At 37.3% G+C, this 27,475-nt stretch overlaps 1 protein-coding gene across 2 annotated transcripts in view; it reads left to right on the top strand.

The window, feature by feature from the left end:
- LOC106880969 (organic cation transporter-like protein) overlaps window positions 1–27,475 on the top strand; it is a 50,773-nt gene that overhangs the window by 15,155 nt on the left and 8,143 nt on the right. For both annotated transcript variants that reach the window (XM_089359737.1, XM_089359736.1), the window contains exons 2-8: window positions 6,103–6,299; window positions 9,217–9,447; window positions 18,476–18,678; window positions 20,452–20,760; window positions 24,122–24,256; window positions 25,302–25,387; window positions 26,629–26,746. In XM_089359737.1, the coding sequence (XP_089215863.1) occupies window positions 6,103–6,299; window positions 9,217–9,447; window positions 18,476–18,678; window positions 20,452–20,760; window positions 24,122–24,256; window positions 25,302–25,387; window positions 26,629–26,746 (1,279 nt within the window). The remainder of the gene's footprint in view (window positions 1–6,102; window positions 6,300–9,216; window positions 9,448–18,475; window positions 18,679–20,451; window positions 20,761–24,121; window positions 24,257–25,301; window positions 25,388–26,628; window positions 26,747–27,475) is intronic.

The raw sequence follows: 27,475 nt of genomic DNA, 5'->3' as shown, positions 1-27,475 counted from the left end.
CATCTGCCAAAATCTTTAGCATGTCAGACAAAATGCCTGACGGCATTTCTTACGATTCTGTGTTTAAATTCTGCCGATGTCACCTGTGTATTTCATTCCTTTTATGTTCGATGAAATAAAGTACCAGTCAGGTATTGAGGTTGATATAATCGACTTTCTCTTCCCCTCAAAACTGCTGGCCTCGTAGCAAAATTAAAAAGAAAATATCGAATATATTAAAAAATACAGTAATCCAGCCTTAGCCACAGACCGAAACTAGTGGGAGAAATTACAGAATAAAGTAAGTCCTTGTAAATTGTAATTTGTTTTGAGCAGGGCTCTGTTGCATTAGCCTTCGAAGATGAAAATTAGTCTTCCCCTTCCTAGATGTTGATTTGCTCTCAACGAATTAGATTACGTATACACAATTATCCATGGAACGAGTATTTTTTTGTCTGGGTACATCTTTAAGGTAGCTTGTTGTCTTGATGCTGCATTATCATAAAACTAAAGTAAAGCAGACAGCAGATTAATCTCCCTTGGATAAGGTGCCTAACTACCAGAAAAGTCCGTTAATCGTCATTGAAAATGTACGCACACGATCCCGTATAGATATGTGTGTGAGCGTTTGTCCGTGTATATGTATATACATGTGCATGTACATGTGTGTGTGTGTGTGTGCATATATGTAAGTGCGTTTAGATCTGTACATGTATATGTAACTGAGTATGTGTAGGTGTTTGTATGCATGTGTGCAGATGTCTATATAAGCATGATTGTATACATAAAAAAGTAGCTTTTAATTTGAAATAACTTTATTTAGTTACTGTCCTTACGTTGTAGGTTCAAATCTCTCTAGCTGCACTTTGTCATTTATTCTTCAAGAACTGATGAAATACCAATTAAGAATTGGACTGATTTTATTGACTTTACCTTCCCAAAAGATTGGAAACCTTCAGCACACGATATTCGATGCAAGTTTCACAATGGGAATAGAGAGGACATTAATATTTACTGATTTTAAGTTTGTTGTATCATAGGTTTGTGCACATGATCCACTTGTGATTTCTAAGTGGCAAAATGTAGGGTCGAATCCAACTGTTATAACATTAAATAATGTACACAAAATGTTCCATCGATCGAGTATTGTTGTCTGACAGTATATTTAAGATAGGTTATTGTCTGAAGTCCGCTTCTCCCTTGAACCATGCTCCCACCAGACCCAGTGAAACTGTAGTAGTCTACAATAGAATAGAATGAAAATTACACAAAATAACTTGAGTGACACGATATCTTCATTTCTGTCAGATAAGAACTCCATTGTGGAGGTGGATAAACAAAGAAAAAGTAAAAAAGTGCCTTCATTTATTTTACGATCATAACCCCACCGACCTCATTTTACCCACTATACCATTCACCTGTAGATTTATATCTAAATTATTTTGGGGTGAATAAAATAATCATAAAATTCCACATATTGCTTATGCCAAACTTCAGCGATCTCAGTCCCCACCATAATCGTCATATAAATGTACCGTGCCTTCGCTAACTCTTTTGGATGTCTATGAAACCACCAACAGAGAGACTTTCTCTCGGCCCTTCCACACTTGACTCAGCGGAAGACAGACGATGTGACAGTCGAAGTGGGGTGGGGCTGCTCCATCACTTAGATGCTATTCGTTTTCAGCTGTAGGAATGGCGCAGCGTGAAATGGCATGCTTTACTTAAAACAAGTTTAACAAAGTTTAAAGCAGTAAATATGTGAATGTATCCTGTATTCTCACTGTCATGCGAGATATTTGTCTGTCTATCTATTTGCCTTTCTGATTTGGTAAAAAAAACTCATGAATACACTCAGTCACTAACTTTCTCATCTGAAGAATTATATCTGTCCTCATCTTCAGAGTCATAAATTCAACTTCACACTGAAGAAGTCTAGTTTCGACCGAAATGCTATATGTGATAGGATTATTATTATTATTATTATTATTATTATTATTATTATTATTATTATTATTATTATTATTATTATTATTATTATTATTATTATTATAGACGAGATGGCAGAATCGTTAGCACGCCGGCCAAAATGCTTAGCGGTATTTTGTCCGCCGTTACGTTCTGAGTTCAAATTCCGCCGAGGTCGACTTTGCCTTTCATCCTTTCGGGGTCGATAAATTAAGTACCAGTTACGCACTGGGGTCGATGTAATCGACTTAATCCGTTCGTCTGTTCTTGTTTGTTCCCTCTATGTTTAGCCCCTTGTGGGCAATAACGAAATAGGTATTTTGTCCGCCTTTGCATTCTGACTTCAAACTCCGCTGAGGTTGACTTTGCCTTTCACCTCTTCAGGGTCGATGAAATAAGTACCTGTCAAGTACTTTGGTCGATGTGATCGACTTATCCACTCCGACCAAATTTCAGGCATTGTGCCTATAGTAGAAGGGATTACTAAGGCGGCGAACTGACGGAATCGTTAGCACGCCGGGCAAAATGCTTTGCGGCACTTCGTCTGTCTGCACGTTCTGAGTTCAAGTTCCGTGAATCTCGAGTTTGCCTTTCATCCTTTCGGGGTGGATAAATCAAACACCAGTGAAACACTGAGGTCGATGTAATCGACTATTCACCTCCTCCAAAATTTCAGGCATTGTGCCTATAGTAGAAGGGATTATTATTAATATTAACCACAAAATAAGTAACTTGAGAATAAATTCATGTAAGAACTTTTATTATTTTTGCTACGAAGTAACTGAATAATGAAAAGGTTTTCCCTTACTAAAGTGAAACGGATGGCCCAACCAAAGTCTTTCTTTTTCTTTCCCTTAATGTGTTTTCTGGTACTGTTTGCAAATTTATTTTCTATTCCTTTCGTCAGAAAACGATGGAGTGGAACTGTTGTTGTTAATTATGGTAGGGAGACAGTTTAATTGGTTATTGTTTGCTTTTGTTTTTTTTTTTTAGATCGGGCCTGAGTTGATTTCTTCCACTTTCCTAGATGGGACAGTGTGTTTTGTCAACGTTTGCGTCTGAAACCTGAAACGAGATACAAATTTCGACCATTTCAGATCTGCAACCGGTGCAACCAGAACATGAGCCTGAAAACCCTGATTAGTCTTCAAGTGGCTTTTTCTGTCACAAGTATAACGACTGGGTTTTCTATCCTACACCACCAGTCGTATTGCCTTAAACTCAGAGCCTACAACAAGGTTAGATTCTAGAGTAGCATTGTGGGCCTTAGGGCTGGCAAGTCAATGCTGATCACCTCCCGACACATGATTTTTCTTTATCTAGCGTTTAGTACATATCCATGGCTTCAATAAAGTGTCAAACGAAGGGATACAATCATTTGCTATACCTTCAATGGTGACACTTTTATAATGTTGTCCAGCCAAAAAGTTCTGGGACTAGTTCTGTAGCGCGCCAACGGATGGCAGCACACAGTTGCGTGCACAATGAGAACTAGCAGTCACATAAATAAGGCAGTGTGCCGAGTGACAATGCTGTCTTTATTTCGCAAATTGTGGAATTTGTGTCTTTGTTATTACGTATATGCTGTAGTCTGTGATTCTGTCACGGACAAGAATAAAGAGCCAACGTGAAATTTTGCGTTAAACCTGGAAAGTCTGCTACGGAGACATTGAGCATATTTTGGCAAGCTTATGGCAACGAGGCAATGGGTCTTACGCAATGCTTTGAGTGGTACTGGGAACTTCAAAAGGGGAAGAACGACCCTGGAAGATTATGAGCGATCTGGAAGACCTGCTACAAGCGTCACACCCTGGAAAGTGGTATTGTGCATCGAGAATTCGTCCCACAGTTCCACACAGACAATCGATAGTTCTACAGCGACGTTTTGAAGCCTTTGATGGATGACATTCGGCGAAAGCGACCGGATCTGTGGAAAGCGAAAAATTGAATTCTTTATGACGACAATGCATCCTGTCACCGAGCTCTCCTCACTCGCGTGTTTCTCACCAAGAACAACATGGTATCGTTTCTGCACCAACCGTATTCGCCAGATTTAGCACCTACGGACTTCCATCTCTTTCTCAAAACGAAAATGCAGCTCAGAGGTCGCTGCTTTAACACCGTTGTCGAGATCTAGATTAAATCGCAGAAGGTTTTCGACTCACGAAAAACGACTGGATTTCAAAAGTAGCCGGAACGCTGTGCAAGGTGACTATTTCGAAGGAGATGATATTAAAATTTAGGTAAATAAGTTATATTCTATTAAATATAACTAGTCCCAGAACCTTTTCATATACACAAGCATGAGTGAGTATTTCGCGCAAAATCTGTTTGTGAATGTCAGGTTGTTGGCTCCGTGGGATTTTCCTTTTTTCTGTGTAAATGACACTTACCCAGACAGCAGTCAAGTCTCCTTTAATCATTTTGGGTATCTTTTTTGTCACTCTCGGCTTTCCCAAACAGCGATGTTATGATGTCTTCAGAGAAAGCCTCCTCTCTTTGTGAGACATTGCAGTGAGCAATGTCCACGTTCAAGAATTCAAAGCAACACAAAAATTATTTCATGTGTGAACTTGTTCAACGATAGTCAGAAGAAAGAACACTAACACTAGTGGTGTTTGACAGATGGAAACCTGAAACGAGACACCGAATCACTAATTATAGACGCAAAAGAAAAAGCCATTGGACCAAACTTGATACAAAGAGTTGTAAAACTTATAAGAGAGTAAATACAGAATATGTGGAGAAGGGGACGAAAGTATTAACCATTTCGAAACTAAGTACAGTAAACTAGTATAATTAGATTTTCAATGCAGGCATGACTATATCTATGAAAGAGTGCAGTAGGATGTTAGTGAAGTGTATGAATTTGAAATAATGGGAAAATGGTATAAATATGCTTCAGTTCCAGTATGGTGAATGATAACTTCTGTATTTATGGGAGTTCTCCATAAATACAGACAATACTACAGCAGTAACAAGACCAGGTACGACTATAGAGGGCAAAGAAACAAATTGTGAAAGAAAGATTACTGAAATCTGAGGAAACTTATTATCACCAAATCTCTAGGTAACATCTCTGCTAAATAAATTAGGTTTAATAGCTTTTGTTGTATTTTTTATAAGTTTCACACGAGATAGTTTGATGGAAGTGATTACACCGACCCCGGTAATTGGCAGGTACTTCATTTTATCGACTTCGAAAATATGAACCGCAAAGTTGATCTCGGAGAGGTTTGAACTCAGAATGTAAAGAGACTGAAAGAATACCACAAAGCATGTTTTATTTCCGGCTCACTAATGATTCTGCTTGCTCGCTGTCCTAATACTTTCTGATCTAGATACAAGGCCGGTAGTTATATAAGCAGGTAGTTAGTCGATTACATCGATCCCAGTACTTGAATGGTACTTTATTTCACCAATCTCGAAAGAATGGAAGACCAAGTAAACCTCGATGGTATGTGAAGTCAGAATGTAACGTGCCGCAACGGAATAAAGCAAAGTATTTTGTCCGACGGTCAAGATATTCTGCAAGGAAGACAACATTACACGCAGTCAAAACATGTTTAGTGTTTGACACAACCTGCACTCCAAATAACACTTTCAATATCATATCTTAAATAGCACAAAACATACACTATGAAATTATCACTCAATGAAATAATACGATACATTCCCTTCTGTAATCTCTACCAGCTCACAGCTCACATTCAACTCAACTGTTAACCAATAATAGTACACACCCCACTTAGTACATACTCTACAATTCTCATTCCAACACCTTCTCTTCTTTTTTAGTTCTTTATCTCACATTGCAAAACCCACTGCATAAACTCTTTAATTTTTCGGAGGCTGAACGGAGGCTACTTCAGTTTTTACATTACGAGAAGACAGACGGCGGTTAACAAATAGAATAAATATTTTTTAAAAGGGGAAATAAATTAAATTTTCTGGTTCGGATCCAGTCTATTATTTTGTATACATCCAGGAATAGAATGCTTTGTGATGATTGGAGGCGAAACTGATGAAAACGCAGTAGTTTTATATTTAAAGATGGGGTTAATAATATGAGAAAATTATATGACAACTTATCTCAGAAATGTTAACATCAAATTAAAGGAACTTTGAGTTTATGAAATAGCATTTTCTTTTCAGGTTATACTCCAGATCATCAATGCAAGGATCTCTCAGAGGAACAGCTGTCCATATACAACGTGACGTCATACGATGTCATCAATTATGAGAAGTGTCACATTAACATATTTCGTGGCTTGAAAAATATTACGGATGAACTCTCCTGTATTAATGGACACAACTTCTCAGCAAATAAAGATATCTCTTTTGTGATAGAGGTAAGAATGTTAATATTTTAGATCTTATTTAACCTACACTTCTCTTCCTCTCTGTTTCACTAACACATCCGCTTTCAGATATATGTTTGAACAGTTAAACTGATATACGATATTGAAAGAGAATTGCTTTTGCTGTCTAGCGACCAGTCAACCCTGAATGAGAATTCCTATGCTTAAATCATTCTCATCATGATCAATCAGACCTTTACTCAAACGTAGATTATCTAGGAATAGAGTTATCCAATAGTTAATATAGTTATATAGGAATATAATTATAGTTATCCCTTCATATTTTTAAAACGGTATAGTGTGATTTGGGGGAGATTAGTCTGCTATTTATAACAGGTCATTAGAATACAGAGAGGGTTCGTCGTTAGCTTTGTCATACTAAAGGAGTTTCCTGTCATTTTTTCCCATGTGGAAAAGGTCCCTAAACTACCGGAATACGAGGTTGGTCATATCCTCCGGTCCATACTGCTGATACTTTCATTCTTCTATGGAACTTAATTCTTCTATGGGAAATATCCTAAGACCAACACAACTTAATTTTCACGAATGAACAACCCAAGTAAGCACTTATGGCCTTTTGGTTATGAAGTTTCTATTGTTAGTTTGGATACCGAGTTCGATTCACCTACACACTGGCCTGGTGAACTGTTTCGGCTTGGCCAATAATTGAGTAGAAGTGGGTTTGCTCTAACATTGAGAAAGGTCATCATCATCATCATCATCATCATCATCATCATCATCATCATCATCATATAATTACATATATAGACATGACAGGAGTAAATAGACAATCATTTAAATTATTTAAATCTAATATTATAATTTCAAGTTATTTATTAATTGTTCATTAATCATTATAATATGAATATCTAATATTTTGTAGGTCAATGCAATTACCCTATTAGGCATGCTACTGAACAAATGACGAATATTCTCGAGGAATTTCTTGCCAAGTTTCATGCACTAATCTGAATAGATCTCGCCTTGAGGATGCTTTCTTGTTCTTTTTATGAAGTGCCCTGTCCTTTATGCCCCAGAGGTATCCAATTCATATCTCGTGACAGGCTTGGAAGCTTTTTAATGCCACTGTCTTCCAAGCAATCTTGGGTCTCTTTAGTCGTGTGACAAGGAACCTATCTTCTACAAATAGTCTTCTGTAATCATTTCAGCACTAGAGAAGATTGGAAGGAGTCCTTTCTGCACATATTTATCTGAGTCTATGTTCCCCTCACACTCCACCAGCTCTGATAGACCATTGCTCCAAACTGCTCCCCAAAGCATCACAGAATAGCTACCGTATTTCATAGTTTGCTGTAATCTTTTCACGTCAGATTGTTGATCACAGAGTCTCCAGACCCGCACGCGACCACTGTCGGAAAATACAGCAAATCTGGACTCATCAGAAAATATGACAGTGTCCCAAAATGCTAGTGGCCTCTCCACCATCTCACTAGACCAATCTTTTCTCCAGATGATATTGGCTGGTCGAAGAAATGGCTTCCTTCTTGTTGCTCTACAATAGTAGCCAAATTTGTAGAAATATCTGACAGCTTTTCTGAGACTGACATCAATTTGTTCTCTTATGTCAAATTCCTTACAACGAAGATTATCCTCCACACTTTTCTTCATAAAGCCAGGGTCATACCTGAGTGCCCTACTCCATCTGGGCGAGGTTGTATGCATTCCTTTCCTTCTCTGGTGAATAGCACAATAGCTCAATTAACTGTAGAAAGCGGAATCCCAAGGTGTTCTGCGATTTAACTCTAAGTCCACCTTCAGATTGACCCACAGTGAGGCCTCATTGAAATTCGAACAGTTCCAAGGGTTCTTTTTGTACGTGGCATGATTAAACTGTCACATATTGAATCTGAAACATAAGAATGTCAGTTAACAAAGCTTTTTAAGTTGAAATAAACATAAAATGATGCTTGTTTGAGTGTTTATTTACTCCTGTCATGTCTATGTATGCATACATGTATATATATATATATATATATATATATATATATATATATATATATATATATATATATATATATATAAAATTTAGAGAAGACCGGTATTAAATAATTCAGTAATGAAGAATATAATACATACCCTCCAGAAAATAAATATATCATAAACACCTTATTCTAAAAATACAATATAGTACATAAAAACAAAACAACTAGTAAATGTTATAAGAATGACTACGCACGTTTCGTGACTATATTTTCAAATAGATAACTAATAAAACCAATTCGATTATTAATTCTATTAATAATCAAATCTATCTATAATTAAATTCAGAATAATAATATAGATTTAATCAAAAGATTAAATGTGGTACTTAAAATGTTTGAGGCACCAGAATTTGGTAGGGTAAAAAAATCAAAAACAAAATCAAGAGATTTGGTGAATAAAATTTGAAGGTAAGCAACAAAAATTCAATAGGTTATAGCAGTACGTACGTTTCACGAAACGTACGTACTGCTATAACATATTGAATTTTTGTTGCTTATCTTCAAATATAATTAAATTCATTAAAAAATATAGTCACTCGTCAGGTCTAAAATAATAATAATAATAATAATAATAATAATAATAATAATAATAATAATAATAATAATAATAATAATAATAATAAACCAATTTACGTATTGTAACTTACAATAAATAACAAATAAATATATAAACATGTAGTCGGGAAGCAAGCATCTTACCAAACAGCCACGCCTGCGCTTTTTAGTAAGAAATACCAAATTTGCAAGTTTCTTCATTTAGAATTTTACTGATGCTCTCTTTGATTTATCTTGTTCTTATCATCATCGAGATATCTTTTAAATTTCGATGTTTTTCTATTACATGTATTTTGGGGATGAAATCGGAAACTATTGCGTATCTATTATTTCCTTTGTTTTCCTTGCAGTGGAACTTGGTTTGTGACAAAGACGGCTTGGCAGAATTAACACAATCTTTATTTACTGCAGGCCAAGGAGCTGGTGCTTTGATATTTACGGCCTTTGCAGATAAAATAGGTCGGAAGCCAGTTCATGTTGGCTGTACATTTTTACTCATGCTATGTGCGTCGGGAAGTGCACTCTCACCAAATATATGGGTCTTCGCAGCGCTTCGAGTTTTAAGTGGAGCTTTTCAACAGGTTATAATATTTATCTACATTATTTTTAATTCATCTTTAGGGTTCGGTGAGAGGTAGGGGAGGTGTTTTGAAACTGAAATCTGATCTGTTTGTAAGCTTGTGCGGTTGACCCCTATTTCACACCGCTCTTTACGTGGCTAATGCGGCGATCCTGTTTTCCTTTGTATAACTGAAGAAGAAATATGTGGGTGCATATATATATATATATATCTTCCTTACCCCTGCCTGGTCACATGCTTCCGGTCACTAATCCTTTTCTTCCTTGGCTATCGCCGAGCAAACACGCGAACTTACTTCCTCCCTACTTTCAGTTCGTGCCTCACAGCGTTCATATACACATAATTTTTCATGTCTGGCCGTATAGCCTTTTCCGTTTGTTTTCCTGTCTTGTTTTTTGTCCGCCACTACATTCCTCCATGGCACAGGTTTAATTTGTGTATACAAATTTAATTTGCGGTCCATGGGAAGAGCCGTTTTAACGATGCGTCCTGCCCAACTCTTCGAAACGCCGGTGTTAAAACGGGGGTAGCTGATGAAGGAAAATGTTCTCTACGTGGCTTGTGTGTTTTCTGTACTCTGGTTATTATTATTTTCTTGTCTACGTTTTGTTTGCAATGTCCTGTACCCAGATATGCACCTATATATATAGGTAGACGTATGTATGCACATACCTGTACGTATATATGCATATACTCATTTATTATTTGTTTTATATATATATAGATATATATATATATATATATATATATATATATATATATATATATATATATATATATATATATATATATATATATATATATATATATATATATATATATATATAATATATATATATATACCGGAGTAAGCACATGAAATGTGCAACAAGGTGGAAAAAAGAGTACTCAAATACCAGAACATTTCAGTACCGGTTTGTTTTTGAGACCTTTTTCAACTGTAAGTATGGAAAACAATTAAGTTTTGGAAAAATTAAAAGAGTCCGTGGGCTAATAGTATATATCTCTTTCTATTACGTTGTTAGATTTCTTTATCAGGATGTCGAGGAAGGGAAGTTGTTGCTGGCTATATTCCATCATGAATTGAATGTTTACGTCAAGTCCATTTATAAGTGCTTGGAATTTTTTTAAGTTTCTCTATATTTTCATGCCAAAGAATGAAACAGTCATCCAGGTATCTCTTCCAGTCATTTTCTATGTAGAGGGAGAATGGGCTGCCGTATTTTTCTAGAACCTTACGATAAAGCCTAATTTCTAGATATCCCATGACTAGGTTAGCAAAGGAGCAGGCTATTCTCGTACCCATCGCAGTCCCCAATTTTTGTCGATAGAAGTTTTCTTTGAAGATGAAGTAGTTATTTTCCAAGGCGAATTTTAGCCCTTCTATCACGAATTCTTTTTTGATGTGATGTGGGAGTTCGTTGGCGTAATTCTCTAGCCAGAATTGAATTGCCTCTATTCTTAGGTTGTGGGGGAAATTGGAATAGAGGTTGACTAGATCGAAGGATACTAGTAGAGTGTTTTTGTTTATTGTTTCAGGAAGGTGATTGAGCATATCCAGGTCGTCCCTTATGTAACTTTTGATATGCTTGGGGAATGGTTTTAAGAGGGTATCTAAATAGTTACTGAGGCGGTGGTTTTCGCATGCGGGACCTGCTATTTTAGGTTTCAATTTGAGGTCATTAGGAGTAGGGACTTTGATTATTATGTCTGTGGCTATCCTGTATGCGTTACGTATTTTCTCACTTCTGTGTATCCTGGGAAAACCGTAGAATTGACTGGTTTTACATTTGAAATTGGTCATTTAGTCATATTCTTTGTCGGTGACTCCTTCTCTGTATAGGTTTAACATGGATTTGAGGTCTCTCGTTATTTTATGCTGACTGTAGTGTTGGGCGTTTTCATAATATGTTGTGTCTTCTAATATGGATAGTACTAGAGTTATATGAACATGGTATACTACATAACTCTAGTACTATCCATTTTGGAAGACTCGTGTGTTCCTTTTCAACCTTCTACATATATATGCCTGCCTTTGACTGGCCTCAAATCTCACCTGCGAACCCATGGAAAACAAACTTCAACCAACTATTCTGACTATATGTCTGTGAACACGTTTGAATGTGATGTATGCCAGAAGGCTTGCAAATCTAATGGGGGTCTTAAAAGACATGTTAAGATCCACAATGGGCAGAGTTTACCTGCAGGTATTGGTAGTTCAAATCAGAGGTGCAATCTGTGTGGGTGTTTTTTTAGAACATTGTCTGGTTTAAAAAGCCATATCAGACGCCATGAAGGGATTAAGGTGTAGGTACAGGAGGTGGTCAAACTCTGTGTAAGGAGTAGACAACCACTATATATATATATATATATATATATATATATATATATATATATATATATATATAATATATATATGTATATGTATGTATGTATGTATGTATACAGAGATAGATAGATAGATAGATAGATAGATAGATATAGATAGATAGATAGATAGATAGATAGATAGATAGATAGATAGATAGATGGATGGAGAAAAAGGACCTTTGGCTGCGCCAACATTTTGCTCAAGAGCACAAGGCATCGCCCGGTTCAGGATTTGAGACCATAATTTCACCATCATAACTGCAACACTCTAACCACTAAGCCACTTGCTTTCACACACACAAATACAGGTGTATTAAAACAAAATACAATATAATTTTGGGATTTATCCAAATTATCTCCGCCTCGAGTCGATGCATTATAATAACTAGATGACAGTTAAGAATGCTTAATTAATTAAGTGTATCGTCATTAATTAAGAGTAACTTAATTGAAGAAGGAAATATTCTCACGATCCAGCTATTCACCAAAGTTGATAAACCATTAAGGAAATGGACATATTCAAGTTTTGGAGATAAGAGGACAGTGGTTTCTGGCTCAATAGCCCATCATCAACACAACGATTATCCGACCTGACGAACAGGCCAAGAGACTTAGACTTATACAAAAAGAGTAGAACATATTTATGAACCTAGTAATTTGTGTAAATAAAACAAAAACGAGTTAAAAGAAATTATTCAGAGGAGCCAGTGGAATGGACTTGAGCAATTTAAGAAAATGCAAGAATATCAAATACATAAATTCTTGATTTATTAAAACTATCTCCGCCTCAATATATCGGATGTATCATATTTACAAAATGGGGTCTAATACAAGCTACACATAAGAAGAGGAGGTCATCTCTAGAATCTTCACTATTTTCTACATAGAAGCCTATATCTACTCTAACTAACTCAACGCAGTCTTCTACTGATAAACGCCTAAGACTGGTCTGGAAGTTAAAGTCTTATGCCGCATGGGAGACCTCTTCACACCATCGAGGTAAGATTCACGACTGACAAATTAGTTAAAGAAAGTGGACGACATCCCTCATAAGTGAAGAATTGTTGCTAATTCCGACATACCTCGGTCTGAGGGTGGTGAAAATAAAGGTAGAGGAAGAAGAGGAGATCCCTTTGCTTGTGGCAACCGTATTGTACGGTATAGATAACAAAACAAGAATTCACACGGTATGTAAAATAGGAAAGGAGCATTGATCAAACATGGGCATGGAATTATGGATACACGCCGATGAAGGGTAGCGAAGTTATCCCTGACTTGATCAACCTTCTTGAAGGCGCACAACTATTTGTAACAGTCGAGATGTCACATTTGTGACAAGACAAACCATTCAAAGGCTTTCTACCCCATGCAAAGAAAAGAAACTCCTCCTCCCCGCTACTGTAGATACCGCTAATACAACAACAACAACAACAGCATTAAAAGCAACAACAGCAGTGCCACCATCATCAACACTTACAACGTCAGTGCCAAGAGCGACAGCATGAAAACAAATCCATCAAGCAAAAAGCAGCAGGAGAGATCCATTCTTCAACATCAGCAGCAAGTACCGGTACCACACCTGAGGAAAACAATAACGTCACTAGTACCGACTATCAGCTTAGAAATGTGCGACTGTGCAGACATACTTCTTTCCCAGCCACAGATTTCTCCGACTGTGAAACTTGTCTAGCGAGGAAAGCAGTTTGCAAAAACCACCAGAATGGACACTAGTAAAAAGAAAAACATAAAATATTACAAGACTAAAAGCAAAAAGAGATTAGCAGAGAAGATACAGAAACAAGCAAACTATCACACACCGATACACGCTCTACACCAAGACAATTATAAACATCTCCAACATCACAGACAACTTCACAAACGAAAACACAGCAATCCAGCCCAACAATAGGAACAGCACTCCCAAGGCATCACTAATTACACTACTATAGACACAAACAACAAGAACTCAATAAGGCATATTCAAAAATACACAGAAATTACTCTAAATGAATACATCTCAACCCAACATTCATATAAAAAATTATAAAAGCAACGCAAAGTTACAACAAATTGACAACAAAGCATCCCAACGGAATGGGAGATTTCCTTGGAACCATAAACAAAAGACTCTACAAAAAAATGCTTGTGGAGGTACCTGTCTCTCCACAGAAATAGGGTTGGTGATTCTCTTCATCTCCTTCTCTCTGACAAACATGGCCCTGCCTGGGTTCACCTTAGAAACAGGGCCACCTGCTCAGTGATCTCAGGTCAAAAAATTTAGATGTAATGGCTGTCAGTAACACCAGACTCTTCACTCCACAAATTTTCATACTCTTTTTTGGTGCATATAAGATTTACTTATCTCTATGTCAACTGGAAATCTGGGGTGGGGTGGAACTGCGACGTCGTATCTGAAAGGTCTGAATCTCAAGATAAGACCAATCTTCCTGGATCCAACGGGGTAAGTTGGTGACCCTGAAAATGAACAGTAGCAAGGTGGTTCTTTCCAATTCATGGTTGTTTATGCTCCGACAGGGGCAGAACAACCGGATTTCTTTGGACGCCTAGCAGTTTTCCTGGAAACGTCTTGACCATTGTTGTTAATGAGTGATTTAAACACCATCTTAGATGTGCATTTAGATTATGTGAGGCGAGCTGTTAGAAGAGGGGAATGTGAAAAGCTCGACAAACTTGCTCAGACATTTTCATCTGTCTGACGGGTACCGACTGATTTTCCCCAATGTGACAGTGAGAGTGTGAATGAATCGTATCAGGTCATCTAGGTCGTATCTAGCAGGGTATTCTGTAGGCTACTAGATAAGGATGGCATAAGATGTCCACTTTTCAAAATCTACACAGACCACACATTTGTAATCAGGAGCAATTATCAACAATAAATGTTGGTTTTCCCTGAAAAGAGGCAATTAGGGTAGAATCTATTAGGTTTAGTAAGGCATTAGCGAAAGACAGAAAAAGAATAGAGGAGAACGTATTTAGAAACGTAGAAGGGGCACTTAGGAAAGGCATCGCAACTGACTAGCTGACGGTGAGATTAGCTCCAGACCAATTCTTCATCGCTAAGCACAAAGGATACATTGTCAGAAATAAGGAGCGTGTTCTAAGAAACTAGGGAACGAAAGCCGCTCGAGGTTCTGAGTCGTAGGAGCACAGCGTGACAAGAAATCCATAATTTGGTCTTTAGTTGACCAAAATGGGCGCATGAAACTCAAACTCAAGTAGATATGTGCGGCATTTTGGAAGCACTTTGCTCAAGTGTTTGGGACGAATGGCAATCTGGAACGCAGGATGGACTTCAGTGCCTAACTCGACGGCGTGTCACGACTCTCTGCAATGGGGGTGGAGTGTTGCAAAAAGCCGATTACAGCCGCGAAAATACGGGATATGATGATGGGCTGCATGGGGAACAAATTGCCTGGTGTGGATGATCTGCCCAATGAACTTTACTTTCACATGTCGGACGTTTTTGGTAGCCTCTTAGCAGACATCTACTGCAACTGACAGCACAACGGGAGAATTCCTAGTTCTGCGATTCGAAGAGTGGTGGTACTACTAAGGAAGAACCCAAAGAAAGAGGATCAAATAGAAAAGTTCAGGTCCATAAAGCTGTTGAAAATTTTGATTAAGGTGTTAGCGCTTATCGTTGAAGAACTGGTTAGTGATACGCAAACATGTACAATTCCAAGCAGATCTATCCACGATAGCCTCCACCTGATGCGATACAGCATAGACAGAGTGGGTAAAGAAGCTGGTATTGGTGGGGCCCTGATCAATTTAGATCACTCAATAGCCTTCAGTAGGGTCGACCACCAGTACTTGAAAGCCATTGTCATAGTTGTCGGTTTCGGTCCCGTTTTCTGTGGCTGTGTTGCCACAATGTACAGTGACATCTGCTCGAAGGATTCAGTAGATGGTTACCTATTGAGACCGTTCAGCATAATGCGTTCGGTCCTTCAAGTGTGCCCCCACCTCGTTTGTTATGTATGTACTGGTTCTAGAGTCACTACTTTGGAGGCGTTGAGAGGCATCGCGAGCGAACTAGGACGTGGGAGAACTGTGTCGGCATATGCAGACGACATGACCATCAAAGAGTGGAACACTAGCCACATAAACCTGATCGGTACAGCTCTGAAAAAATACGAATCTCTGACAGGAGCAAAATTAACCAAGAATAGTTAGTTGGCCTGCAGCTTGGCACCTGGAGAGGCAGCCCATGCCGTTCAATAACGTCATGGGACGCTAGACGGAGGGACTGGATAGATTCCTTGTGGTCTGTTTTTGGTCTGGATCTCCAGGTGAAAAAATTGGGGCGATGTGACGAGCAGGGTAGCCAATCTCGCCCAGAAATTGACAGGCAGAAACCTGTCTCTAGCAGATTGGACAGAGGTGGCGAATGCATACATAGCGTCTGTCATATATTATCACATGACCATCGTGACTTGCCCCAGTTCCCATCTGACCAAATTGGAACGGAAATTCTTTCAGTTCCTGTGGAAAGTACGTGTACCACTGGTCAGGCGCTAACTGGGAAAATGGGCATGTCGTGGATGCTGATGCGTAGACATGCGCCGAGTCTACGCTATCTTCACCATTTCCTTGACGGCGAGTAGATATGGTTGCCATTCGCCCCTTGACTGAGCTACAGTTCTGGATCAAGCGCAGACTGAGGCAGATGGCAATTCCCTTGCTTGGGGATGGCAGGGTAATCCGGGATTTTTGTGGAGACTTTATCCCGAATTACCTATATGAACTATCATGCTATTGGTGACTGTATTTATTAAACATTTATTTTTCCAATATCTATTTATTTATCCCTCTGTTATATCTTTTAAGGTTATAGTTTTTCCCCTTGATCAATGTAAACCTCACCTGTTTTGTCTGCTGTATCTTGCTCTTTGATATTGTTCATTATGTCCTGGGCCCTTGTGGTGAATGAAAGAAATCATTATTATACGCGAGTAAGCGAAAGCAGGGTATTGTAATCACTTGTCTTGTCTGTTTGTCTGTGTGTTTGCAAAATTACTGGAAAACGGCTGCACGGATTTTCATCACATTTGGCAAAAATACTCGTTGGGTGAGTGGCACGAAATGTTGAACATTTGTATTGATTATTTTTAAAAGATTATTTTAATCGATCTTACAGATTTCCCGACAAGCAAGTGGTCATATTATTTTGTTCACTTTCGTTTTCATATAAACGTGTGTATAGCTCATGGTGTACATATGCGCGTAGAGACGTGTGGGTACATACATACATACATACATAGGCTTACGACCGTATAAATGTGTTTGTGTGTGTGTGTGTGTTCGTGTGTGTGTGTGTGTGTGTGTGTGTGTGTACAATGATGGATTCGACGGTTTCGTTTATTTACGACTTGATTTCTTAATTTCATTTGAAGTATACAATCCTATAATGGTGATACTTAACGATAAAGTAAAAAAATGAAACAAATCGAACTTACAAATTTCTCGATAAGCAAGCGGTCGTATTCTTTTGTTCACTTTCTTTTTCATATGAACCGACCCTCGTCTGCCTAAGTATAGAATATGGTACACCTATGCGCGTAGACGTGTGGGTACATAAATACATACATATGCGACTCTGGGCGTGTGTGTACGCGAGTGAGTAGAATCTTTAGCACTCCGGCCAAAATGCTAAGCGACATTTCGTCCATCTTTACGTTCTGAGTTCAAAATCTGCCGAGGTTTGACATTGCTTTTCATCCTTTCGAGAACGATAAAATAAAATAAAATAAGCACTGGGTTGATTTACTCTGTCCCCAGAACTTACGGTCCTTGAGTCAAAATTTGAGATCATTATTATTCTTATGAAAAATGAGTTATGTGGCAGAATAGTTAGTACGCAGAACAAAATGCTTCGCAGCAGTTCTTCTTGCTTTACATTCGTAGTTCAAATTCCGCGGAGGTCGACTTCGCCTTTTCTTCGTTTGTGGTCGATAAAATTAGTATCCATTGAGTCCTGGATCAGAGTAATCGAGTATCTCCCTCCTCCAAAATTCCAAGACTTGTGCTTTTGGAGAAAGGATTATTATCATATGTAAAATGTAGTGAGCTGGCAGAACCGTTACGAAGCCGGACAAAATGCTTAGAAGCATTTCTTCTGGCTTTATTTTCTGAGTTCAATCGCCGATGCTGAATTTGCTTTTCATTCTTTCAGGGACGATAAAAAAAGTACCTGTTAGGTATTGTGATCGATGTGATCGACTTCTTCCTCACCTTAACATTGCTGGCCCTATGCCAAAATTAGAAAGAATTATTATTATTATTATTATTATTATTATTATTATTATTATGAAGGCTACAAAGGCGGTGAGCTAGCAGAATCGTTAGCACGTCTTTACATTCTGAGTTCAAATTCCGCCGAGGTTGACTTTGCCTTTCATCCTTTTGGGGTCGATAAAATAAGTGCTAGTTGAGTACTGGGGTCGAAGTAATCGACTAGTCCCCTCCCCAAAAGTTTCAGGCTTTATGCCTACATTAGAAATGATTATTGTGAAAGCTACAAGATGTTAAAATAGATTAATGTATTAAATAACTTGCTAAACTTCAATACTCAGCACATACATGCTGAGTCTATAAAACTTTTATAATAACCGTGAACCTAAATTATCTTCCTACAGGGTTCCGCTATTCCTGGTTTTACCATGATATTGGAAACGTTTCCTGCTGACAAACGGACACTGATTTCATGCATAGTGGGGGTTTGGTGGAGTTTATGTGTTATGATCCTTGCGTTGGTTGCCTATGTGATGAAACATTCGGAATGGAGATGGTTGTGTGCCGTTTGTGGGTTTCCAGGGATCGTATGTGTATTTGAATTCTGGTAAGGAATTTCTTGTGATTTTTCAAACTACTTCTACGTTTTTCATTTTGTCTTTGTCTTTGCATTTTCTTTCGTGGTGAAAACTCCAATACTAAATGTGACAAAATGACGAAAGATTTTTTTTTTTTGTTTTTTTTTTTGCTTTTTTTTTTTTTTTACATAAATGCTAATTAAACATCATACTAGTATAAAGCCTGTATCTTTAGTTTCGAGATTGGACCCTGAAGCATTTTGGGTACTCAAGACGTTTCAGGATTGCTAAAGAGGTGTGTTTGCAATGAATAAAAAGCTTCCTGAAGCGGGACTAGATAAAATTTAGAATTATCTGTTAAAATCTTCCGTGTGTGGAATTCATGATCCGAAGAACTGGTAATAATCTGCAGCTGAACTAATTTGATCTGCAATTCTCCTATATAGCAACTTACACCATTCGCTAGGGCATGGTGCAATATATCACTGACTAGTTTTAGCTAATGAGAATCCACCCCATAGATGTTTTAACAGCGCTAATTATTCAGCTAGGTATTGTCTTAGAGGCGGCACGAAACTGTAACGACAGAATCTATCATTAACTATTTCTTAAAAGAGAAAGAAAGAAAGAAAGAAAGAAAGAAAGAAAGAAAGAAAGAAAGAAAGAAAGAAAGAAAGAAAGAAAGAAAAAAGGAAAGAAAGGCATTTCTTAGGAGAAGTTTAGTTCTCTAGTTTGAATTAGCCATAATGGCTAATACGTCGTTGAAGCATCGCATGGGTTTTAAGAACTGAGGAAATTTTCAGCGAGAAGATTTTCAGACGAAATAGCTTCTGACTGCGGCAGACGAGGAAGATCTCTGAAACTCCTCTGCTTAGCGATTTTAGTGGTTATTTCAAGACCCGAGATTTTTCAGTGAAAACAATTTGCAGTACCGTGTCCCGATAGAAATATTTCTATTATTGAAATATTTCATTATTGAAATATATGCAGTGGATGAACTTCTAAATATTGATGCGATTCATAGGATTACCAATATATTCAACAAGATGAACTTTACTATAATTATATACCGAATTCTTAAATATTCTGAAAAACATATCAATTTTTTAAAAAATATATATCATTTAAAATTTCTACAAATGAAAAATATGAATTTTCCAAATTATAGGAGGGATTGCTTTTACAAACTCTTAAAGGACAGTATACATTTTAATATTTTAATATTTTTAATATTTAATTAATATTATCTTATTATATATACCATTCGTTTTTAACACGTATATAATAACTCCATTCATCTCCGAAGAGCGGAATTATTGCCAATATGCTTATCTATATTGATTACATTGTGAAGGCAATAATGTCCGCGAAACGATCGTCAGATGCTTTTTAATTTTTAGACTTTCATAATATTTATACTCAATTACGCATACATTTTTATATACATTTATATACGCATGTATTTTTATGTACATTTATATTTTTTATATATATTTATATTTTGTACATCTTAAATTTTAATTTAACTATTATTCAAAATATTACTGTGTCACATTAAACATATATCTTTCGGAAATTTGGATATTGATTTCCTGTGAATATTATTAATAATTTTATAAATTTTATTAATAATATAAACACACACACACACACACACACACACACACACACACACACACACATATATATATATATATATATATATATATATATATATATATATACACACATACATATATACATATATACATACATATATACATATATACATGCATACATACATACATATTCATATTATGCAGGTACATAAGAGAAAGCATTCGATGGTTGTTCGCAAAAGGGAAAATTGTAGAAGCCGAAAGAATTGTGAAACGCGCAGCAAAACTTAACGGAGTCGATTTCGAATCGACATGGACAAAATGTCTGAAATCTAATGAATCTGCCATGGAACTGCATCAATTAGGTGAACAGTCCAAACAAATGATTGACAGAACTGCAACAAACCCTGAAGACGAAGCCAAAGTTCATCCTAAAGAAACTGCGCTTGGATTGTGGACCATGATGAAATACAGTACAACCAGAAATATCACCCTAGTTGTCATGTTCGCATGGTAAGTCTTCTTCATAATAATAATAATAATAATATTCCTTTCTACATCGATCCCAGGGTCAGTGCGTAACTGGTACTTATTTAAAGTTGACCCTAGTGGAATTTGAACTCAGAACGTAATGACAGACGAAATGCCGCTAAGCATTTCGCCCGGCATGCTAGCAATTCTGCTAGCTTGCCGCCTTAATAATAATAATAATAATAATAATAATAATAATAATAATAATAATAATAATAATGATAATGATAATAATAATACCAACAACAACAACAACAGCAACAACAATAATAATAATGATAATAATTCTTTCTACTATAAGCACAAGGCCTCAAATTTGTGGTGAGTGACTATGTCGATTACATCGATCCCAATTCTCAAATGGGATCGACCCCGAAATAATGAAATTCATCGACCCCGAAATAATGAAAGGCCAAGTCGACCTCGGCGCGATTTGAACTCAAAACGTAAAGACAAACGAAATACCAACCAGCATTTTACTCAACGTGCTAATTATTTTGCGGTTATTGAGGTAATGGACTATGGAATGTTTAGCTCGAAAATGCAGCATTCTGTTTTTACTCACGATCCCTTATGTTATAAATTCAAGTCTCACTGCAGACGTCAGGAAATTACGAAAAGGTGTTCTAATAAGCTACACTGCAATACTAGTGAAATACCAGAATCCGTAGCATCGACCTACCCCTGCCATTAACATTGCTGGCTTAGTGCCTAAATCAGAATCTAAAGCAGTAAGCTGGCAGAATCAAAGGCGCGTCGGTGAAAATGCAAAGCGACATTTCCTCCGGCTCTTTAGTTTCAGAGTTTAAGACCCGCAGAGGTCAACTTTGCTCAATAAAACAAGTACCAGTTCAGCCCTTGGGTCGATGTTATCTCGAAAAATTACTGGCCATTGTAGCAAAATTTTAAATCATTGTTATTATTGTTGAAGCTGTTGTTCTTATTCATGTTCCTGTTATTAGTGTTCTTGTTAAGGCATCGAGCTGGCAGAAATGTTTGCACGCCGGGCAAAATGCTTAGCGGCATTTTGTCTATCTATACGTTCTGAGTTTAAATTCTTCACGTTCGAAGTTCAAATTCCACTGAGGTCAAATTTGCCTTTCATCCTTTCGGAGTCGATAAATAAAAATAGCAGTTTCGCATTGGGGTCGATCTAATCGACTAGCCCCCTCCCGCAAAATTTCAGGCCCTGTGCCTATAGTAGAATGGTTATTAGTGTTGTTGTTGTTGTTGGCGTTGCAGCTGCTGCTGCTGCTGCTGTTGCCGTAGTTGTTAATGTTATTGTTGTTATCATTGTTATCATCATCATAATCGTTATTCTTATTTAGGCGGATAGCTGGCAGAATTGTTACCGCTCCGGACAAAATTCCTTCCTGATTTCAAATGTCACCGATATTGACTTTGCATTTCATCATTTTAGGGGTGAATAAAATAAGTACCAGTGCTGGGGTCGATGTACTCGACATGCCCGCTCCTTTAAAATTGCTTAGCTTAGTACCAAAATTGGAAACCATTATTAGTTCACCATCAATAAGCAAGAACTCTTTTCGAACTTAATCGAAAATTCCGCCGTCCATACACATTTAAGACTGTGATCTCAAACGAACTGTTCATTTATGATAGAGAGGCTTAGACACCGACATGTCTGTGTTGTTAAGAAGATCTATTTGCAACCTCGTGGTTTTGCGTGGAGCATTAAGCAAAATCCTTCTTTTATAATCTCATGTTGATCGGTTTCTACTAAGTATATTGTAGTTGGAATCAGTGCAGGTAATATGCACAAGTCTACCTTCTGCTATATTCTCTCCTTTCCGTTCTGTTTTTTATCCAGAGTAAGCCACAGCTCTATTTTATTTTGAATTTCTTGAGAACTTCTGCAATTAATGTTTCGCTTTTGAATTAAGATGTAAAGTGCATGAATGCATTTATTCATGTATATTTATGTATGCACGTATGAGTACATATATACATATATGCATATCAGCGAATAAGGTAGGCGTCATAACAAGCAGATAGACTATAAATGAATTTCTTTGTACTGAATTACAGGTAATCCCTTACCATATTTGTTCTTCGCCAACTTAAGAAATGCAGCAAACCTATTATCATAATATTTAGTTTAGAAATTACAATGCAAAATATACTATTAATGATTTTATTAGCTGTGACTTCGAAGTTTTGCAAGTAGTAAGTGTTGAAAGACTGACGAGGCCAACAACGGGCACGTCAGTCTTACTGTCTTTATGATTAAAAATAACATATATTGAATCTTTCATTTAATGTTCGCAGCTTTTATACTCATAAAATTATGACTTAATTAAGCAAAAATTCCTTACATTTGATCATGGCAGACGCAGGATTGTGAAAGACACAACTAGATGTTAGAAATATATAGCTCTAATAAAACATTCTTTACATTTACTAAACCCCATCCACACGATCCGGCAGTGTCCTGCGAGCAGGCGTTGGGTGTCTTTTATCAGGCAAACTTGACGCGCAAACCAGCGGAATGCTCTTGACCGTCGTTGAGCGAAATCACCAGACAATGGCTGCCTACCTGGTGGTCTGCAGCCAGGTATTATTGCTCTTAGCTGTTCATGTAACACACCATGGTCACACTCACCGGCGTTCGACTAAGACTGCCACCAACCTCACTGTTGATTTCAGAAAGTTAACAGCAGCGTCTTAGAAGCTGAAGACTCGTGTTAGATGCATAATTTATTTTTAACCTTTTACTTACTTCAGCCATCAGACTGTGTCCATGCTGGGGCACCGCCTTGAAATTTTAGTCGAATGAATTGCCCCCAGTTCTTATTTTATAAAGCCAGGAACTTATTCTATCGATGTCTTAAGTCAAACCGCTAGTTTACTGAGACATAAACACACCAACACCAGTTATCGAGTGGTGGGTGGATGGGGACAAACACAGACACACACGCTGATGTATACACACACACACACACACACACACACACACACACACACACACACACACACACACACACACATATATATATATATATATATATATATATATATATATATATATATATATATATATATACGACGGGTTTCTTTTCAGTTTCCGTCTACCAAATCTACTCACAAGACCCGAGGCTATAGTAGAAGACACCTGCTCAAGGTGTAACGCAGTGAGACTGAAACTGGAATCATGTGGTTGGGAAGCAAACTTCTTATTAAATATCCGCGTCTGCGCCACAAATACATACAAAACAACATTGGTTATATTTGATAACGTAAAGTAAAAGACTGAATACTATGCGTAATAATATTTTTAAGAAAGAACAAAAGCCAAATGTCTATTTTGTTTCCTGTATTTCAGGCTGATTACCAGTGTGACATATTTCGGACTCTACTTGACCTCCAGTAGTTTGTCTGGGGACCGTCATTTGAATTATTTCCTCACAGCATCCATGGAACTTCCTTCCAGTTTCGTCCAATACAAATTATTCATGCTGTTCGTAAATATTTTATATTTGATTCACATACGCATATATATATACATGCACACACACACAGAGATAGATAGATAGATGGATAGGTAGATATTTCTATTTGTGTGAGTGCCTTTAACACACACACACACTCATACACACACTCACACACACACACACACACACACACACACACACACACACACACACGTTCTAAATCTTAATTTAAAAATTAATGAAGATTATAGGGTGGCGAAAACATTGAATGATACAGAGCGTTCTGGTGACAAATAATCAGGGCTCGCTAGAAGCTTTATGTGTTATGAGATGTGTACATTAAAGTAACGGGCGATTTTATAGAGAGAAGGGAGGAGAGAGAGAAAAGGGGAGAGAGAAAGAGACAGAAGACTGAGACAGATAGTTGGCGCAGATGAAATACTGAGCAGAAGATAATTGAACAGGAGTTGGTGGTTGTAAGTACGGTATTTTTTGTTATTATGGATATCCCACAATAACCTTAGTTCAACTAACTATGATCAAAGCAGTTCCAATTGCCATCATTTTGCCTCTTTTTTCCAAACACAGTCTATTTTCAACTGTGTTATCAAATATGCCTTGCTTTCACCTAAGACAAACGAATATGATTTCAGGTGGCAAACTTGTGGAATCGTTAAAGAGTTGGTTGGACTGCCTTTCGCAATCGTTGTTCCAGCTCTACGCGGTCTGAACTCCAACCCCTCCGAGGTCAACTTTGCCTTTTCTCTTTTCGAAAATATATGCCATTGGAGTTCTCTCTCTCTCTCTATCTCTCTATCTCTCTATCTCTCTCTCTCTCTCTCTCTCTCTCTCTTTCTCTCTCTCTCACTTCTCCCTACCCTTCTCTCTCTTTATTTCTATCTCGCTCCTTTTCCTTCTCACTCTCTCTTTCCGTCGTTGCTTTTCTTTATTGCATTGTACGTATCACTGAAAGGTCGACTACGATATCTGAGATTATTTACTCCGTGTACTAATCTATGAAACTAATCATTCAAGGTCACCACCATAATCTTATTTTGTACCATGTTCCAGATTTGGACGGAAGAAAACCATCATAATTCTCATTGCTTCCTCAGCTGTGACATTGTTAGCCGTGGCAGTTCTGAAGTCGATCGGTGGTAAGATACCTATATTTTATCTGCAATATTTAAGCACAAAATGTTGATTATATATATGCATATATATGTATATATGACAATTTCTCTCAACATTATCTAGTAAGAGATTTCATTCACTCGTGGTGAAAAGGATAAGGGAGTGTATTAAATAGATATAGAACAAACACCACTTGTCAAATCCAGCCTCGACAACACAATACTTTCGGTGCAATAGACCTCACAAAATTCAAACTACACTACATTTATATAAAGCTATTATCCACCATTAATATTTCCTATATGTAACTCTGACATATCCACTGCATGAAACAAAATAAATTAATCTGATTTTAAAATAGAACGATAGTGGTCAATGAATAAATGAAAACAGACATTACGTGAACAAGGAAAATCACATGGCGATGAAAAGGCTCGGCAGGCTTTCAAAAATAACATGAAACAATATTAAATTTGCATGGGTCTGTGTGAGGGTGCATTTACACAAACACACACACACACACATACACACACACACACACACATACACACACACACATGCACACACACACACACACGCACACGCACGCACACACTGAAATTCAATGCAAACACTGGAATGATTAACCACAAGAGCTCTCTAAAACGGGATTGTATGAAGTGACATAGGGAAAAGCAGAAATGTTAACACATCGTACTGTTTATGCTTTTATCTTGAATATTCAAGACGATCTTGTAAACAGAGAGAAAGAGGGAAGGGGAGAGAGAGAGAGAGACAGACAGACAGACAGATAGACGGACAGACAGACAGACAAACAGTCATCGAAAAGGCAAGTCATCTGATTTATGCAATTTTTTCTGTTTTGGTGTTTAGCTCTCTATGCATCGTCAAGTGGTTGAAGATCAAATTACACTGACATAAGGTCAGATATATTTGAATAGTCCAAAAGATTCGAGGCCAAGTCTATTAAATATCAGTGAATTTATTGAGCGAATTCTTTAAATTACCACGTTACCATTCATACATCTAGAAGGTGTCATCAAAAGCAGTTTTTGGTGTTGTCATCATTGAAAAGAAGATATCAACTGAACAGAAGTTAAATATATAAAATAACGTTTGAATTGAATTTATATTACCTCGTTTTCGGTTGTCAACTCATTATAATATGAGATGAATAAGCATCACATATTTTCATTTCGATCTAGAAACCTAGAAGCAAACTGTTTTATGTCTGATAATGTTGACCTATATTTTCTATTTACAGACAGTGATGCCATCAACACTTCCACAGTAGTTTTGTCTTTACTTGGAATGGTCGGTATCAGTGGTGCCTTTGGTGGTTTATGGTTATATACTCCTGAAATATATCCGACCACATTAAGGTCAGCATTAATCACAAATATCTACACGTTCTTGTGTGTGTATGTGCGTGTGTGGACAGATTGGAGCAATCTCGAGTACAACCAGCCGAAATTGCAAAGATAATCTGGAACTCGACTGATGAAAGAAAACTCCGAATGACCTGTCCTTGTTTTCTTTGTATCATATATCTGGATGATTTTGTTGTCCCTTTCTTGTATCACCTAACCGTCTAGATGTTTTGCGTTCTTTTCCCATTTTGTATTGTTTATATATATATATATATATGTTGGCGTACGTACACTTTGGGCTCTTATATGTAAGTATACATTTTTCTAAATCTTGTACGACTCTCTTTCTGTCTATCAACCCTTTCACTCTTATTCGTTCACTCCACTCTTCGTTCTTTCGTTCCCCCTCTCTCACATTTCCTTGCCTTCTCTTCTTGCTCACTTTCCATTCACTTTTTACTTCACTGTGTCCCTGTCATTTTTCCTCGCCCTTCCTTAATTCTTTTGTCCCTCTGCCTTTACCTTTCTCTCTTGTTTTCCCACGTGACCGGCATTCAGCCAAGCCTGATTTTTCTTTCTTGGCCGCTTGTTGTCCATGCAACATCGATATTCCTCTCTGTGCCTGTGAAATCTTGTATCCTTGCCGTAAGGCTTTATTTCCACACACGCTAGCTTAATTTAATTCGTCCTTAGTCGAAAGACACCTGTTGTTATGTCCTGTTATTATTTTTATTGTGTTTG

The sequence above is a fragment of the Octopus bimaculoides genome, chromosome 11 (assembly GCF_046866305.1).
Source record: "Octopus bimaculoides isolate indiv1 chromosome 11, ASM4686630v1, whole genome shotgun sequence".
NCBI classification, from domain to species: Eukaryota; Metazoa; Mollusca; class Cephalopoda; order Octopoda; family Octopodidae; genus Octopus; species Octopus bimaculoides.
The sequence above is the reverse complement of the archived record's forward strand: the minus strand, read 5'-3'. Positions and strand labels throughout refer to the sequence as shown.